The 17,914-nt window shown below is 38.2% G+C and overlaps 1 protein-coding gene across 1 annotated transcript in view; it reads right to left on the bottom strand.

Moving 5' to 3' along the window:
* Positions 1–17,914, bottom strand: part of cdkal1 (CDK5 regulatory subunit associated protein 1-like 1) — a gene marked incomplete at its 5' end in the record, with an annotated part of 448,677 nt that overhangs the window by 124,955 nt on the left and 305,808 nt on the right. Inside the window, one exon of the mRNA XM_052016953.1 lies at positions 2,433–2,613. Within this exon, the coding sequence (XP_051872913.1) occupies positions 2,433–2,613 (181 nt within the window). The remainder of the gene's footprint in view (positions 1–2,432; positions 2,614–17,914) is intronic.

Raw genomic sequence — 17,914 nt, 5'->3', positions numbered from 1 at the left:
TGGTGTTCGTATATTTCTGGTGTTTAAAAATGTTTTGGGAACTAACATATTCTATTCCAATAACAACTTATTTAACTTGAATTCACTTATCAGGAACAAAAGGCAAATTGCCTCACACAATTGCTGCTTTGGTAACTGGTTAGTGATATGAAGGGTGATAAGTTCTTTACTATTCATCATCAACACAAGCCAGTATCCAACAGGACACAGCTCTACCCTGTGAGGTAATTTGAAGAATGCATCCATATGTTTTAAAAGATATATAAGTGAATAATATAAGAAATATATTTATCTTTATATAATTTACGTAAGGTTGAAAAAGTTTCCAAGTTGGTAAAAAAGACAGAAAGATGGAGTATTCTTTAAATGGTATTGGTGTTCAGAGGGACTTGCGTATCCTTGTATATAAGACATGGAAAGTTAACATAAAAGATCAGCAAGCAATTAGGAAGGCATACAGTTCATTTGGCCTTTTTTTGAAAGTCTGATCCCAGTAAGAGTTCTTTACAAGAATAAGTATTACTGGTGTTTTATGGGGCCCTGGTATGACTGCACCTATACAGGTCTGGTTTCCCTATCATAGGTTTGATATATTTGCAATAGATGTAATTCCCAGGATGGCAGATTGGACATATCAGGAGGCATTAAGCAGACTGGACCTAAATTCTTAAGGGGCTTGGCAGGATAGATACAGGGATGATATCTCCCCCACCTGGAGTCACAGTCTCAGAAATGGATACAGATGAGAAGCAATTTTTCACTTTGAAAATAGTGAATCTTCATAATTCACTACCCAAGTCATCTGTGATCCTTGACGACTCACCATCCCACCTTTCTTTCAGTGCTACTCTTACACACACAATTCATTTTAAGAGATAAACTGAAGGAGAGATAAGCAGGCAACAAAAAGCTGTCCATCATTTAAGTGTTTCCTCAAATCAACATTTTGCCTCTTATTTCATTTGTTTTTCATCTTTTTGTTGGAGGAATGATACAATATCTACAAAAAAAACTACCCTCTCTTCATCATTGCTAGTATAAACATTTATATTGGCAATGCTCCTGATGCCATATATTTTTTTTATTGCACCAAAACCTTCTCCATATCAGGACATTTATTTCACATTATTAAAATGTTATTTTATCTGGAAAGAAATCTGGTACAGATCCCATAGGGTGGCTGGATTAGGTTACTAGAGGGAACATCTGGATTATAAATAGCAAAGAAAATGTTTTTGGATAATAGGTCATCCACCCTTCATCCACATTGAAACTTATGGAATGCATATTCCCACAAACTGTTCTTTCATTCGCACACCCCACTTTACATCTGCAATACATTTACTTATTATAGATACCAGTCATAAAGGAATCACTATTTTTTGGATCTCCAATTACAAAAACACAGCAAAAATCTAAAATTCTCGATCTGAATTTTAAGAGATAAGTTGCAAGGCATAACAAGTTTCAATAGGCGAGGGTTACTTGAGGATTTGCTTGTTCTAATTTATCAGTCTTTAAAAGACACCTTGTTCACACTAAACACACACATGCAGTAGTCTAAATAAGGATTTGTAAAGTTGTACTTGAGTTTATGAATTCATAACATTGAATGTTATATGCCAAGTAATAAATGTTAATGCAACAAATTTATCAAGTTATATAGTAAGATAGCAGCTGGCACCAAATGATACTGTAAAAAAATTCTGGCTGGACAATAAGTAGAATAACCTTTTACTATACACTGATGTTGTTACTGTGCAAAGAAGTTGCGCTACTTATAGCTTGCTGATTAATTGGGGGAGGGGGTGAAAGTATGCACAACGTTCTTGTGATTGCACTTTTTTTTAATATGGCTCCCATTGGAAGCTTTAAACAGAGGGGTTATTGTGTGAAGAATGCAGAAATAAGTTTGTGGAGGTTTGCTGTACTGGTGTGTTCACTGCTCCTGTTTATTTCGTTTATATTTAAATCAGGATTGGCAAAAAGAAAATCGATTTTGTGAAATACAAGTGTCCCATCGTCATTTTGCATCTCATCATTTACCCTGTCAGCCTTGATGGTTGAATAAGCTCAAGTGAATAGCAGCTCTTGCTGTTAGCCAGAGCAGAAATCTGCTATAGCAATGCATCAGGCCAGTCAAGATATAAACATTTAAGAATGCTAGCTGAACATTCTGTAAAGGAATCTGAAATGGTGAAAAATCCTGAAAAGTTTGAATTTGGGTATAAATAGCCAGTACAGAGCATCCAAGCCAAAACGTAATATTTTGTTGGTGATTTGAATTTTGTGTTTATTTGTTTCCTAACACCAACTTAATGGAAACGGTAATCAACCATGATTTTGGCTCATTAAGACCTTGTTGTGTCAATGGTTCATCTAGTTATAGTTCCTAAAAACAAAATGAGAAGTTGTCTGAATAAAGAACTTACCACTTGAGCAGGCACTTGTTCCATTTTAGCAGCTGGAGTTCCTGGACGCGGGTAAAACTGATTGATGAATAGGCTCGGAAATTTGTACTCCTGTACTAGTTTCAGAGTTTCTTTGAAATCTGCTTCTGTCTCTCCAGGAAAGCCACAGATAATGTCTGTAGCAATTGTAATTCCTGGCACCCTGAGTGAAAAGATAAAAATTAAATTTTAAAATGCCTGTTCTGCAAACTGCTAAGGAGTTCACTCTGCTGTGTGTGTTGTGCTAACAACAGTGTCACTATTTTTTCCGCAGAAATAAGGTCAAAGCGTTAAATCAAACCAAAACATTTAAATGTTCCTGTATAGTCAGAATAGTTATATATCATGAAATCAATTGAAATAATGTAAGAAAAGGCAGAAGTTTGGAATATCTACCTTGTAAGGCTGTCGATATTCTTTGAAAGCAAGTGTCCTCCACATACCAGTGAAAGCAAAACCATGATATTTGAAACATGCTTCTTTCAAATGATCATCATGTTCTCATTCCTTATTTTGCGAATACATTGAACATTTAATCCTCTACAAATACTTCGAGGTTACCTTTTCGAAAGGCCAAGAACTCAACTGCTTGTAGTTTGTGAGATTAATATAGAAAAACACTTAATGAAGAGTAAGTGTGAACATTTCATAGCAAGAGACAGGAAGGTCATCTTGCTTTTATTCTTATGCTGGTTGAATAGTGCCTTGGTTTACAGGGTTTAAGATGGGTTGGAAAGACTGGTATCAAGTCAGTGGAAAGAACTTCCAGAGATAAAATAGTAGAAGTCCACATGGAAATTGAAATGACTGTCCCACAGATGTTTGTTGGTATAATTTCAGGGTTCATGACTAGTCCAGTTTACACAATGCAGGCAATTAGGATGACTTGAGAAATTGGGGCTTTTGCCTATAAATTTTATCTATTTCACATGTAATCATTCAGAAATATGTAAAAGCAGTTTGTAAACAAAACAAAATCAAGGAAATTAAGAAATAAAGTCATGGAACAAATGGGCAAAAAGATGGCATAAAAAAGAAATTACAGCTCTATTGGGAAAGAACAATGGTATAAGCTTTGCTCATCACTTTAGCCAGGACTGTGGAGGCAGCTGTGCTAGGCAGAGACACAGCCACACACTTGACCTGGGATAGGAGATGAGGATCAGGGATTCTCTGTGATGGTTTCAGGTTTGCCCTGATGCCTTGGGTGGGTGGGGGGGGGGGGGGCGCGGTGGCGGTGATGGTTGGGTGCACATGAGGCTCTTTACTAGTGCTGGAAGACATTTTTCAAATGTGGATATCAAATCCAGTCTCAGTATCCAGCAAGTCAGGCAGCATCTATGGAGAGAAATAAACAGTTGATGTTTTGGGTTGAGACCCTTCATCAGGACTGAAAAGGAAGAGGGCAGAAGCCAGAATAAGATTGGGGGAGGGGGAGGAGCACATCTCACCTATCCCCTGCCTGTGTGTGCTCCTTCCCCTCCCTTCTTATTCTGGCTTCTGCCCTCTTCCTTTCCAGTCCTGATGAAGGGTCTTGACCCGAAACGTCATCTGTTTATTTCTCTCCAACGATGCTGCCTGACCTGCTGAGTTCCTCCAGCAGTTTGTGTGTGCTGCTCCAGATTCCAGTGTCTGCAGAATCTCTTGTGTCTCAGTGTCAGTATTGGAGGTGATATTCTGCAAATGACTCTCTGTTGGGTCAGAAAAGAGAGAGAAAAATAGTCTTGGGTTTGAATTAGCAATGGTCACATCAGGAATGGATCAGATTTTTAATTGTGTACCCGTGCAGACCACCAGGTTTGGGTATGTTTGTGTTGTGCCAGTGGTCTCTCCTTGGAATCCACTAGGATAGCACAGACTCCCCATTTCCTAAGCTTGGAAATCTGCCTTCTGAGCCTGTGCCAGGTTAAGTTGCTGCAAGTACAATGGTTCCAGTGAAATTAATGGAAAGAAATGGCTGCCAGCAGAACACTGAGTAGATGTTTTATTTGATTTAATTCAGTTAGTTTAAATGTGTTTAACATAAATGTATTTAATTGCTCCTGTCTGTTTATTAATGTTTTGGTTACTTTTCATCTAATGATTTTTTTTTAAATAGTTGCTGCTGTTTAAATTGAATGCTTGTGATTTCCAAAAATATGAAGGAAGCATTAGAAAATAAAAGCAACTATTTAAAAAAAATAAACAGGCAGGAGCAATTAAATGCATCCAGTGAGGAAGAAGATCATCAAAGCCATTATGAAGTTCAAGCTAATGTCCTGTCCCTGCGGAGTGTTGCATTAGTCCATGTTGATCAGCACCCCCAGCAGAAGATTCTTCCGGTGCAAACTGTGTGGATCAAGGGCAGGTAACGGATGAGGTCAGGTAGCTTCCTAGCCAGTGAAAGAGCTAGCCTACTTGTTTTACAGTAATCTGGGCAGAGCAGGTATAATGATAGGAGGTGAGAATCAATTTCAGCTCCACTGTTTCAGTGCATGCATGAAATTTAATAAGTTCTGGAGTTGGCTACATGACAGAGACAGAGAAGGGAATGAACTGCATATCTGTCAAGGCTGTTGTTTGCTTCAGTGATGCACCACTTGATGCCATGCTATTATTTGTAAATATCTGCAGAGCAAGCAGCTTCCCTGTTGGCAGGAGAAAGAAGCCTTTTTGCATAATCAACAAGGTGTGGTTGTAGGGGTGACCAATGAAGTGAACAGCAGTGGCAAGTTTCAATGCTGCAACTGACTTAATGATCATTTCAGATCAGGAGGATGAGCACAATAGCACGTCCACCTAATGCTCAGTGTAAATGACTCCAACCCTTCAATCAACTCTTGAAAATTTACACCAACTCACTTTGCCAGTAAGCCTGGTTTCTTTCTTTCTACCCCATCTATCCAGCCAATGCTGCCAATCAAACTCAAGCCTCTATGCAAAATCAAGTCTTTCCTTCGTTGGCACTCTCTAAAAATGCTCTCCATCAATCCTTTAACATTTTCCATAACTCACACTCATAGATTTATTCTTCATCTTCTTGTAGGGGATGAAAGCACAGAACACAGAAAGACAGTGAATCGTGTGGGATGGGGGAGTTTCCAACTACTTCAGCTGAACTCTACTTGGAAAGGTGCCTGCTTGCCCTGCACACAACGAATGATACATTACTGCCTGGCATTGGTCATGGAGCATGACAGCTCATTGTTAATAATGGCCATGAGACCAATGGGGATTGGTGTCATGGAACTAGGACTCTGATCAAAGTGCTTCCACCTCACACCTATTTCTCCTCCCTCCCCAGATGTCTAGGTGACCCAGTTCAAGATGGAAGGGAATTTAGTGAGTTGGTCAGTATCCCTCATTTTTAATTGAGCCCCAGTGGGCATGCCTACCACTAAACAGGTGCAGGTAGAGCAGTCACTGGGAAAGCATCCATGAGCTCAAAGATCAGAGAGCACCAAGCAGACTATCTGCCTGTATATCTGCTGAGGCCACAGGGATTGCACCAAGTAGATTCCAGAAAGGGGAAAAGTACAGGCTAGAAGCTGCAAAAGCACATGCATAATTGTTTTTCAGAATGTTATTTTGATTACACCAGGCCAGGAACCCACATCCCATCCCAGCCCAGCTGGATATGTCACTTCCAAACATTTGGGGGAAAAAAGAATAACATTAAGGTGAACTATCTGTGACTAAAAAATAACAAAATAATGGTATTAGATTGATTACGCTTATAATGTGCAAAGAATATTATAAGCCTGAGGATTGTAGAACATTAGAAGCTTGCAAAAGATTACTACAAACCAGAAGCAGTGCCAATCAATATTGGACCATTCTCTGTGAGGGAATGCCAATAGCACACCTGAAAAGTCCTATGCCGTGATCTATGGAAAGCCTCAGGACCTACTATCTACAAAGTTGCCTCGCCTGAATCATGCAATGGTGAAGCCTTACTAGATTCTTCTGGGTGGCACTATGGCACATGTTTCCAACTGCCCCTTTCACCTCCCCGCTGGCACTTCGGTTTCTCCTCACATCCCAAAGATGTACTGGTTGCTAGATTAATTGGCTACTGTACATTCCCCCTGGATTAGCTGGCTAGTGGAAGTATCAGGGAAATGTTAATGGACAAGTGTGAGAGAATAAGCTGGAAGGAAACAAGTAGGTGAGTGGGATTGCTTTGAGAGCCAACATTGACTCAATGGGCCAAATAATCTCCTTTTATGTCATAACAAAACACAAAACAAAATGAATAGAGAAAATGGAAGACGAGAACAAATTAACAAGAAATATAAAATCACATTACAAGAGCTATAGACCTACATTATAAGTGAGGGAGGAAAAGAAATCAAATGTTGGCTCCTCAGAAACTGAGACAGGGATTTTAAATGGGGGGGGGGGAGCGGGCGGTGTGAGGAAATAGTAAAAAATGTTATATCTGTCTTCACATTAGAAGATACTAAAAACATAAAGGAGTGAGGTTGTAAAACAATGACTATTCCTGGAGAAAAAGTATTAAGCAAAGTACTGGGACTAAGGGCTGACAATTCCATTGCTCTTGATGGTCGCCATCCAAGGGTTCTAAAAGGGATGGGTGGAGACAGTGAATGCACTGGTTGTGATCTTCCAAAATTTTCTAGAAACTTCACAGCAGATTACAAAGCAGGGAATATTCAACCACTTATCAAAAAAAGAAGTGGGAGAGTAAAGGGGGAACTGCAAGCCAATTCACCAAATGTTTATTGCCAGGAAAATGCTACAATCCATTATTAAGTAGGTCATGACACGGTGCTTGGAAAAGCAGTGCATGATAAGATAGGGTCAACATGGTTTTATTAAAAGAAATCATGTTTAACAAATTGGTTAGAATTCTTTGAAGATGTAACCAACAGGATAGACAAAGGTGATCCACTAAAGGTAGTATATTTAAATTCCTAAAAGATATATAGTAAGGTACCACGTAACACTTGGATTAATGCTCAGGGGTTGAGGGGAATATATTGGCACTGGTAGAAAACAAGAGTAAAAATTACCCAATCATTTTCAAATTGCTAAGCTGTAGCAATCAATTCTGGTATCTCAGCTATTTACCATCTACATTAATCACTTAGATGAAGAGGGTGAGTATAGTGTATTTGTGTTTGCTGACAATACAAAGATGGGTAAGAAAGTAAATTGAGAGACACAAGGAGTTTGCAAATGCATATGTGCAGGTTAACTGAGAGGACAAAGTGTCAGCAGGAGGAGCCTGATAAGCATATATGAAAGGTTATTCTCTTTGGTTGGAAGAACAGTAACAGTTTTATTTTATTGGCGTGAGGCTATTTTAAGTATACAGAGGAATATAGGTGTCCACAGAAAGGTAGTATGCAGTCTTTATTGGCAATTGGTTGATGGGCAAATGGGACAATGTGAATATGTGACCTTCAGTACTCATGTAAATTTTGGATGATCCTATTCTCTTGGAGGATGATGAGGGAAAGTCAGGAGCACACTAGAACTGTCAAGTCTGAAGATGACTAAGATATAGATGAGAGTTTTGGCAGCAGATATGCTGAGGCAGATGATTATATGGGGATGGAAATAGATGGCTTTAATGATAAGTGAATATGGGACCAAAGCTCATCTTGGGGTCAAATGTAATACCAAGGTTTCAGCAGTATGGTTTGGAGTAGATGGCTAGCAAACAGAGCTCACGTTAGGGATTGCAAAACAAGCATTGTAATAGAGGCTATGCATTGCACTCTGCATCTGAAATTCAGTTCCTTTGAAGTTAACAGATCCACATCACAATGTCACTGTATTCTGTTTTTAGCATGTGACTAAAGACAAGCTTTCACTGCAAGAACTTTAGTCTTCTTCTTAACTTGTGGGAGGAAGACTCCAATCATTCAGTTTTGGATGTCTGACTATTTTGAGAAAGTAGAGGGGTCAAAAGAAGTGCAGGTATGGTAGAACTGGGGATAATCAATTTTGTAAGACATAAATGGTTATATTATCTGACAAACATCTACGGGAAGTCACCCAGTGTCCAGAACATTACCCCCTTCAGTCAATGCCACTGAGAGCACATCTACTTGTTATTAAAATCATGTGCTCTTTATAGGACCTTTTCACATAAGTTAGTTGCCTTGTTTCCTACATAAGAGTCTCCACTCAAAAAATGAACAAAGCCTTTACTTATTGCATCAACAAGCTATCTGATCTAACTAGTTGGTTCTGCTGCTAATCCTGTGTATGACCAGTTTATTCAATAAACGAGGGCTTAATTATTTACAAGTGATGGATTTAGTGGCTGAAATGAACTTAGTCTACACGATCCCTCATGACGAATTTGTTTCTAATATATATTGCTTTACTTTGGATTCAGCAAACCAGGCATGGAGTTACCTAAGGTGGAATGCGAGTCTGTGATCAGCGCTGCATTATATCCATTCATAATGTATCTCTCATTACATGTGAAGTTCCACTGGAACTTTCACAATTAATGGAGGGACAGAAAAACACAAAGAAAAATTGTTTTCATGCAAAGTCATTACTGAGGACTTCCTCTGCTTTCTGCTTTAATTAAATTTTGAAAAACAAAATTAAGTAACTCATTTACAAAGATTTGTAGATTGGCTATTTTCAACAAAATCTTCTAAAAAAGCAGCACTACCTTGGAAATGAAGTTAATGTTTTATCACAGACCGGTTGCTGAGGACAATTATAATTAATATTTCAGGGGAATAATAATTTTACAACTGTTACAGACACCTTTGTGTGGAATGCATAACTCTAGGAAAAGCTTATTTTTTATGATCTGTTTCATTGTTAGCAGATTAGTGGCCTTAATTCTCACTTTCCTTTAGTGCCAGTCTTATTGTTCTGCTCGGTACCTATCGGACACCTCACAGCTTACAGTCTCATTCAAAATTCAGTATAAATCCAACTATCAACAGAGGCCTCTTCTGCACAGCAACTTAAAATATTTGTATTTTCTGAATATCTTCCATAAAATAGATGTTTTCCTGTGTAACATTCTTCGTGGATCCCCTCCAGTTTAGATCTACTCATCCTAGGTGCAATTTATTGGGTCAAAAGGACTTCATTGAGTCACAAAGAGTCATACAGACTACAACCTTTTGACCCACCAAGTCTGTGCCGGCCATGGCACCCATGTACTCTAATCCTATGTTAATCCCATTTTGTTCTCCGCATTCTCATCAGCTCTCCAGACATTCTCATCAACTCCCCCCAGATTCTAGCACTTACCTACAAACCAGGGGAAATTCACAATTGCCAACTAATCTATCAACCGTACGTCTCTGGGACATTGGATGGAACTGAAGCATTTAGTCACAGGATGCCAAATCCACACAGCACCCGAGGTCAGGATTGAATCCAGGTCTCCCGTGCTGTGATGCAGGATTTCCTTGTAATCGTGGCAGGTTCTGATCTTGATAGGTGATCTGTCAATCATATCTTTGGGTGAGGTTCCCTGGGCTAACCTCTCCCTCCTCACTCACTCAAAGTGAGATGCCATCCAATAGCAGCAACCTTAATTACCTTGTCCTCCTGACAAGCACCATTTCATTCCTTGGCTGAAGTCAGGAACTCAAATTGGGTGGAAATTATGGACATAAACCTGTGTTTTGTTACTTTATGGCACAGCTCAGAATACCAATCTGCTTCACTGTTGCTGAACAAACTTTATCAACGAGTAGTAAAAGAAGATGAATGCTGAATCCTTTTCAGTCAATATTTTCCAACCCTCTAGTTCTTTTATGACTCCTTTCTTAAATGCAAAGATCTGAAGATGGAGATGAAGTGGTGCTATGTTTGGACATACCTCATGTGCGCTGACATTGTTGGTGTTATCAAACAATTTCCACAGGGATCACATCACAATCAAGTCTGATTTCAGCATCACTTTAAAACCACATACATGCATTTCTAATAAGTCAGTGAGGAACTGATAAAAAAATATTCCTGCCTGCTTCTTCCCTTCACAGACCAGAGAGTTCACTGATTGCACAGGTCAGGAATTAAACAAACCTTTTGAAAAGTTATGCATCACTGTCAAATCATGTGATGGATTTACCTATTAAATGATTGATTAGCGGTGGAGGCTTTTCATTAAATGACGTTTTTCAATTTAATACGCAAGGTATAATTCTCACATTATGTAGGCTATATTTCCTTGACGTCTTGGATAAATCTATGCCATGGTAAGAGTAAATGCTGTGATTGTATGGACACTTTAACAGAGGATTTCCTGATCCGCATTTTGATCCAGAATGCGCATATAACTTTGAAATATTAGATTTATTTGGCATTTTATCAAAGTACATAGGTTTTTTACTCAATGTTAGTAGAAGTGGAAAATTCTAGTTCTCCATTAAAAAAATTTGGGACACAAAATAAATAGTAGATTAAAAAAAAACACTCGACTGATCCCAAAAGAGACTCAGTGTAGAAGTTGCATTTACAATAAGATAAGATCTTTTTATTAGTCACATGTACATCGAAACACAGAGTGAAATGCATCTTTGCGTGGAATGTGCTGGGGGCAGCCCGCAAGTGTTGCCACGCTTCCGGCGCTGACATAGCATGCCCACAACTTCCTAACCTGTACATCTTTGGAATGTGGGAGGAAACCAGAGCACCTGGAGGAAACCCACGCAGTCACGGGAAGAACGTCCAAACTCCTTACAGACAACTAACTGCACTTGTGCTCCATTTTTTGAAATTGTTTTATTTTTAATCCCAACTTTGGTATTGAATGTTGGATTTCAGACCACTCTAGCAGAGGTGAGTTTCAGCTCCCACAACTATGCAGTGCATTTTTCTTGCTTAGATTATCTTGTATATTTATAACATGGCTGGAAGGATATGGAAGTCCTCTTCAGTTTATTTCAACATACCACATGCCATTATATGACCCTCCAAATCTTTGGAGGAAGGAAGAATAACACTAAACCAACTTTTAACTTGGGAGTTTAACCCGAAAAATACTTGAAGAGTAAATGAACCCACCAATAAGTGACCATTGAACAAATTATATTTTATAGGAAGTGTTAAGCCTGAACATCTCTCTTTGAAAGCTCCAGAGAAACCCCAATTTGAATAATGCAGATTGCAAAACACATTAAAAGAAAGCAGGACCAAGCAGATTTTCATGACTGTCTATTAAAATTGAAAAAAAAACAATGCTTTGAATGAAATACACATTGAACAAGCTCTAAAGATATTTATATTTGTACTGAATGGATTGTTCCCTCCCTTGCACATTTGGCACTGATAAATCCATTGTTAAGGGTGGATGAGATTTCTGTCAAGCAAGCTTTAAAGCCTTCGTGAAGTTACCTGGTAATTTATACACAGCAGTATCTCAGCAATATAATCACATTGAAGAAAAGTGCAATGCTTGTCTTGTTGGCACTGTAGAAATACAACTGGCCAAGACTAAACATTAGATTCGTATGAAGAAGCCTTCTCCTTTGCAAAAGTTCTTGGTGGTTTTAACTGTGGATGCTTCCCTGTTTCACAATTATTTTTTGTATAATCCAGGTAAAGTGTCAAGCCCTTATGTCAGGCATCATCAATATTGGAAAGGCTGGAGGCAAAGATTACAAATGTCCTCAAGTGATCAAGCAATTCAGCATCAATAACAAAAAGTGTATTTGTTAATTTAGTCCTTTGGAAATATATTTTGGGCTGAATGACTCAGCACAATTTATGGCCTTAATTTTATAAATTTTCTCAACAGAAATCTGAAGCCACAATATGCCACTACTTTGCTTGTTGATCAAGTGAACTTAGAGCCATCTGGTTGCATTTAAGTGCAACGCATTTTATCTGAAACAGGATGCACCTTCTACCTTTCAAACAGTTTTTAAGCCCCTTATTCTCATCTGTTATAAGGTCAGTGTTGTTTGTTGCTGCTGCATGACAAGCAATAAAATAAAGTGAAACATCAAAGTAATTTTTTTTTAAAAATCATGACCTTTGATAGAGATTGAACTACAATACTGCATTCTACCCACTCCAGGTCACTGTAGACTTAAATTATGTGAAAGAACAAAAATTAACTTCAATAAATCAACAGCAATACTCCAATTATAGAGAATTCATATTGTATTTGTTCTTTTTAATGGTGTAAAATATGCATAATTCTTTCCAATTTTTCTTCACTCTGAATCATGAACAATCAGATTATTCATAAAGGACAGCTGTGAAGGTTAGTTTGAATAGTAAGAAAATACCAAAGCACAAGTAATTCACATCTTTAAAATTCATAGGAAATAAATGCTTGGTTATTAAGGAAGCTGCATTTTTTTTAACTGTGACTTCTTACAATGCACAGATAGGACTGGCTGCATAATAGAAAATGGAATGTGCCTCATTAGCACAGCATGAATTTTCCAACAATCTCCTGACATTATAATGCATGATAGGATCACATCCTATAGATAATTTTTTGTAAAAAAAAATTCCAGTTTTAACAAGCTCAATATTTAATATCACACTAACAAAAAATCAGGCAGGTTGTTTCACAATGCATTATTATTTGTTGAAAAAGTCAAGGTCCTCATATTGATTACTATTCAAGTTTTGTTATATCAGGCGCTTTATTTTTACTCTTTACAAGTGACTTTAAATGGCTTTTAAAATCTTTGTTGAGATAATTCCAGCTAATTTTGTGTCCTTTTTTGAATAGATATGGCTGCTTCAAGTTGAAATACAAATGGCATAAAGGAAATTGGACTCGAAAAATGAAATATTTTTTAACATAGAAAACTAATTGGCTGCAATATTAGATTATATGGGGAGGAAGATGTTAAAGTCTGTATTTTTACCAAGGTATTAAATATTTATCAATTTTAATGATTTATGATCCAGAAGATATATGAATTTTTCAGAGTAGAGTTTTATGAGCAAAATTTGAAAAGTGCTCTTTAAAACTTCGAAGATCTATGTCAAGGAGTAATAACAGGACTACAAGTACTAGTTGTGGCCACAACCACCTGTGTTCAGCTTTTCAGTGTGAATTAAGACATGGCACATGTGCTGGGTGTTCAAGCTTACTTACAGATTACGTGGTGGGGAACAGAACTTAATATTATGCTCTATCCCCAATCTTCTCATAGAGTGCAACATTGTGGCCTAGTCCCACTGGATTCCCCAGCATTATGCTGGTGAACTGCCCCTCCTATCCTATGCCAGGTCAGGCCTGAAGCAGGATCCAAAACCCCATTGACATCAATGAGAATTGTGGGCTTGAAGGCAAAAGGTGGGGCGAGTTGTTCTTTCCCAATTATTTTTTCTGCAGTTTATTTATTTCATTATCTTTAAAGTATTTATGTGCCTAACTTCATTACTTCAAAATTCTTAATACTTAATATTTTTGGTAAAATACATAATTTAATACTTACATACTTTTTTATTAAGAACTATTTTCTTAATTAAAACATGTACAAGAATATGGAATATGTGTGCCTGAATGGGCAGTGAAAGGAGATTTCAAAGTAACTTTCAGAAGGAAACTGGACATCTAGTTGAGAAATGGTTTGCAGGTCTTTTGGGAAAGGCCTGGAGAGTGAGATTACTCAGCTTGCTCTTTCCAAGAGCCAGCAAAGTCACAGTGGGCAAAAAGGCCTCCTTTATTGCTGTATGATCTTATGATCTCTATTCTGCTACTAATTTTTCTCCCATCCTCTACTTTTGCATTCTTTATCCTAATTTTTTAATACATGCACAGATATGCAAATCTTTTCCTTGGCTTCTTTTTATTTCCTCTGGCTCCCATCATCCACTTTGGAAACTCATGGTATCTGGCTAATATCCAGAAGTAAATGGTATTTCAAAAATATCAAAGACTAGACACTGAAAACTGGGAATGTGGAATTATGTTCTTTAAATATATGATTTTAATGAAAATACAACTGTGCATATTTTAGTAGTTTGGAATGAACCCTGCATTATTAAAGTTGCTGCTGACATATTAAGGGTATTAGTATTGCTGCTTATTTCAGTGTCAGTGCAATCTCTGGAACTTGCAGTACCTAGATGAGTAAATCCATCCATGATGCTTAAGTTATTTAAAAAAAAGGACAAATTCAACTGGACAGATGACATTTTCTCAATCATGTATAATCCACTGATTTTAAATCAATGCTTGAAAAGCCAACCTCTCAGAGGATTGTAACAGTTCAAATGAATCTATACAGCCAGCTCACTGTTTCAGAGTCATAGATTTATAGAATCCCATAGCATAGAAACATGCCCTTCGGCCCACCCTGTCCATGCCAATCATCAACTAACTATCTATACTAATTACATTTACCAGCACTTGGTCCATAGCTTTCTATGCCTTGATGATTCAATGTTCATCTCGATACTTCTTAAATGATGTTCCTGCCTCCAACACCCTCTCAGGCAGTGCATTCCAAATACAACCATCTTGTAGGGGGAAAATATCTTCCTTATATCCCTTCTAAACCTGTTATTCCTTACCTTAAATCTCTGTCCTTTAGTTATAGACACCTCTGCTATGGGGAAATGTTTACAACTGTCTGCCCTATCTACGCCCTTACAATTTTGCACAGCCCTTTTAGATCCCCCCCTCAGTCTTCCCTGCTCCAAGGAAAACAAACCCAGCCCATCCAATTCCTCTTCATAACTGAGGCATTCCATCCCAGATTTCCTTTCCTTATAGGCATGCTGACTGTAGCTTCTTTTAAAACAAAATAACCATTTTAACAATTTTTTAATTGCACAATTCTGATTTTCAGTCTTGACAAATTCTGTGCTTTTTATGTCACCAGTGAGTTTGGTTTTCCCAGTGCAAAGGACACCAAACAGCAGCAAAAATGTGAAAAGATTTGGGAAGCCAGTCTCTTTTCCTAGAAAGGCGTGCAATGACCTTTCTTGTCTCCAATTTATCAGCACCAAAGTACTTCAAAAGACAATTTATCATAACATGGCGACAAAAACACTGAGGCTACCAATTGGAACAATTTCAAACATGATTACATTTTTGACTGTGCTCATTCTCTCCATTTTATCAGAACTAAACAGCCTATTTTGGCCAAAATTTAAATATTCTGTCCAAAGAAAGGATACATAAGCAACACAAACTGCATTACAGGTCCTCCCCAGTTTACAGCAGGGTTCTGTTCCTGTGAACTGTTCGTAACCCGAGTAGTTTGCAAGTCGGAAATGCTGCCGTGAACTGAGTTCCCTCACGGCAGAAGATGCCTGCAACCCTGCAGCAGCCGGCAAATCCATATTTTGGTCTCCCAAATGCTTGTTCTTATAGGAGGGGTTACATAAGATGGGTGTTCCTGGGGAGGACCTGTATAGTTTCATTTAGATGTTACCAGCAATGAAGGAGTACATTTATAAAGAGAGACTTGGAAGATTATGGCCTCTTATGCAGTAGCTTGACAGATTATAAGGGGTTATAATATTATGACTAGCAATAGATTTTTCCAGTTGTTTATCTTGTACCACTAATGTGAAAAAAAGTTCCACAATGAAGACTTTTTTTTCCCCATTCTGACCAGAGGGTATCTTATCAAGTGCATAAAGTGACAAATTAAAGGAGACACAAGATGCTGGAAAATGGAGCAAGAAACAAACTGTTGGAAGAACTCAGCGGGTCAGGCAGCGTCTGTGGAGGCAAAGGGATGGTCAATGCTTCTGGATGAGGCTCATTATCCCTGAGAGTGTTGAGAGAGGATAGCCAGTTTATAGAAGTGAAAGGGAGGTGATGAGAGAGAAGCTGGGAGGTGATAGGTGGAACCAGATAAGAGAGGAATGATGGACAGATGAATACAGATAGGGGAGAGGATAAGAAAGGTGAACCAAGGGAGAAGAAACCCCAGTAAATAGGTATGTGGATGATGGACATATGGAAGCAAGTGGAGGGGAAGGGGGATGGAAAATGTGAACAAAGGGAGAGAGACCCTGGGTGAACTAGTGGGAATGGGAAGGAAACATGGGGGGGGGGGGGGGGGATTGGGTTTAATGACAAATTAAACTCCACTTAGTTAAAAAGCAAAGATATCTGCTGAATGCTTCTGAAATTAATAAAGTATATAGATTTTACAGTAACTAAGACCATAAGATATGGGAGGAAAATTAGGCCATTCAGGCAAGTAAGTCTGCTCCATCATTCAATCACAGCTGATGTTTTTTCAACCTTATTCTCCCACCTTCTGCCCATAACCCTTAACCACCTTACCAATTAAGAACCTATCAACCTCTGCCTTAAATACACCTAATGACTTGGCCTCCATAGCCCTCTGTGGCAAGAAATTCCACAAATTCACCACCCTCTGGCTGAAGAAATTCCCCCTCATCTCAGTTTAAAAGGATGTCTCTTTATTCTGAGGGTGTGCCCTTGGATCCCAGGGTCTCCTACTAATAGAAACATCCTCTCCACTTCCACTCTATCCAGGCCTTTCACTAATGGATCACTCATTGTGGAAATGGAATTGAAGCAACAACCTAGGCCTGCCAGCCACCAAGCCAAGATTGGTCTTGGATTGCACAGACTGCAAAGATGTGCGTTTTACCTCTCATGGTTAAATAACGTCGTTGCCTCCCTCACAGTCTATTCTGCACAGCCCAGGCTTTTCATGCAATGTGGTGGAGGGCTGTCAGTGCAATGGGTACCTGAGAATTTTTAGTTCAATTCTTAGCCACAGTTCCAGAATGTGTAATGGGATTCAAAGGAGGAGAAGGAAAAATATAGTTGTAGCAGGGACAGAGACCATGGCTGAAAATTTGCAAATGCCACCATCGGGGGTACAGGATATTACTGTTTTGTGTGTTCAGCACTGATCATTAATTTTGTCATTTTCTAGATTGTTTGTTTATTATATTATAAATTGTACTGTTTGGAAAACTTTTAATGAGTGAGATGGCTGAAAGGAGTTTGAAAATTCTGCTTAAAATATCTAAGTGATTTTGATGCAACAGGGGACTTTAATATGATCAAATTAAATTAGTACCAACAATACAGAGGATGAATTCCTGAAATGTATGCAAAATAGATTTCTAGATCTGCATGTTGAGAACTGATTGGGAAACAGACCATTTTAGATCTTGTACTAGAGATGAAAAAGGATTAATTAACAACCTTTTTGTAAAGCGGTTTCTAGAAAAGAATGAGCGCAATATGAAAGAAGTTTGAATGTGTTGAAGTTTAATCTGAAACCAGGATTTTCATTCTAAATAAAGGAAACTTTGATGGTGTGAAGGGCAGATGGGTTGATGAGATCAACTAGGAAACTACATTAAAGGGTATGGGAATAGGCATATAATGGCCAGTATTTACAGAAATAGTACATGGCTTGCAACAAGTCTACACCCTTTAATGACATAAAAACACAGCAGTCAGAAAACACACAGTAATAATAGCAAACATTTTAAACTTCAGCAAAGGAGATCCAAGATTGGTCTTGTATTGCAATCTGTTGCAATCCAAGACC

Source organism: Pristis pectinata, chromosome 5 (assembly GCF_009764475.1).
Source record: "Pristis pectinata isolate sPriPec2 chromosome 5, sPriPec2.1.pri, whole genome shotgun sequence".
In the NCBI taxonomy this organism is placed as follows: Eukaryota; Metazoa; Chordata; class Chondrichthyes; order Rhinopristiformes; family Pristidae; genus Pristis; species Pristis pectinata.
The sequence above is the reverse complement of the archived record's forward strand: the minus strand, read 5'-3'. Positions and strand labels throughout refer to the sequence as shown.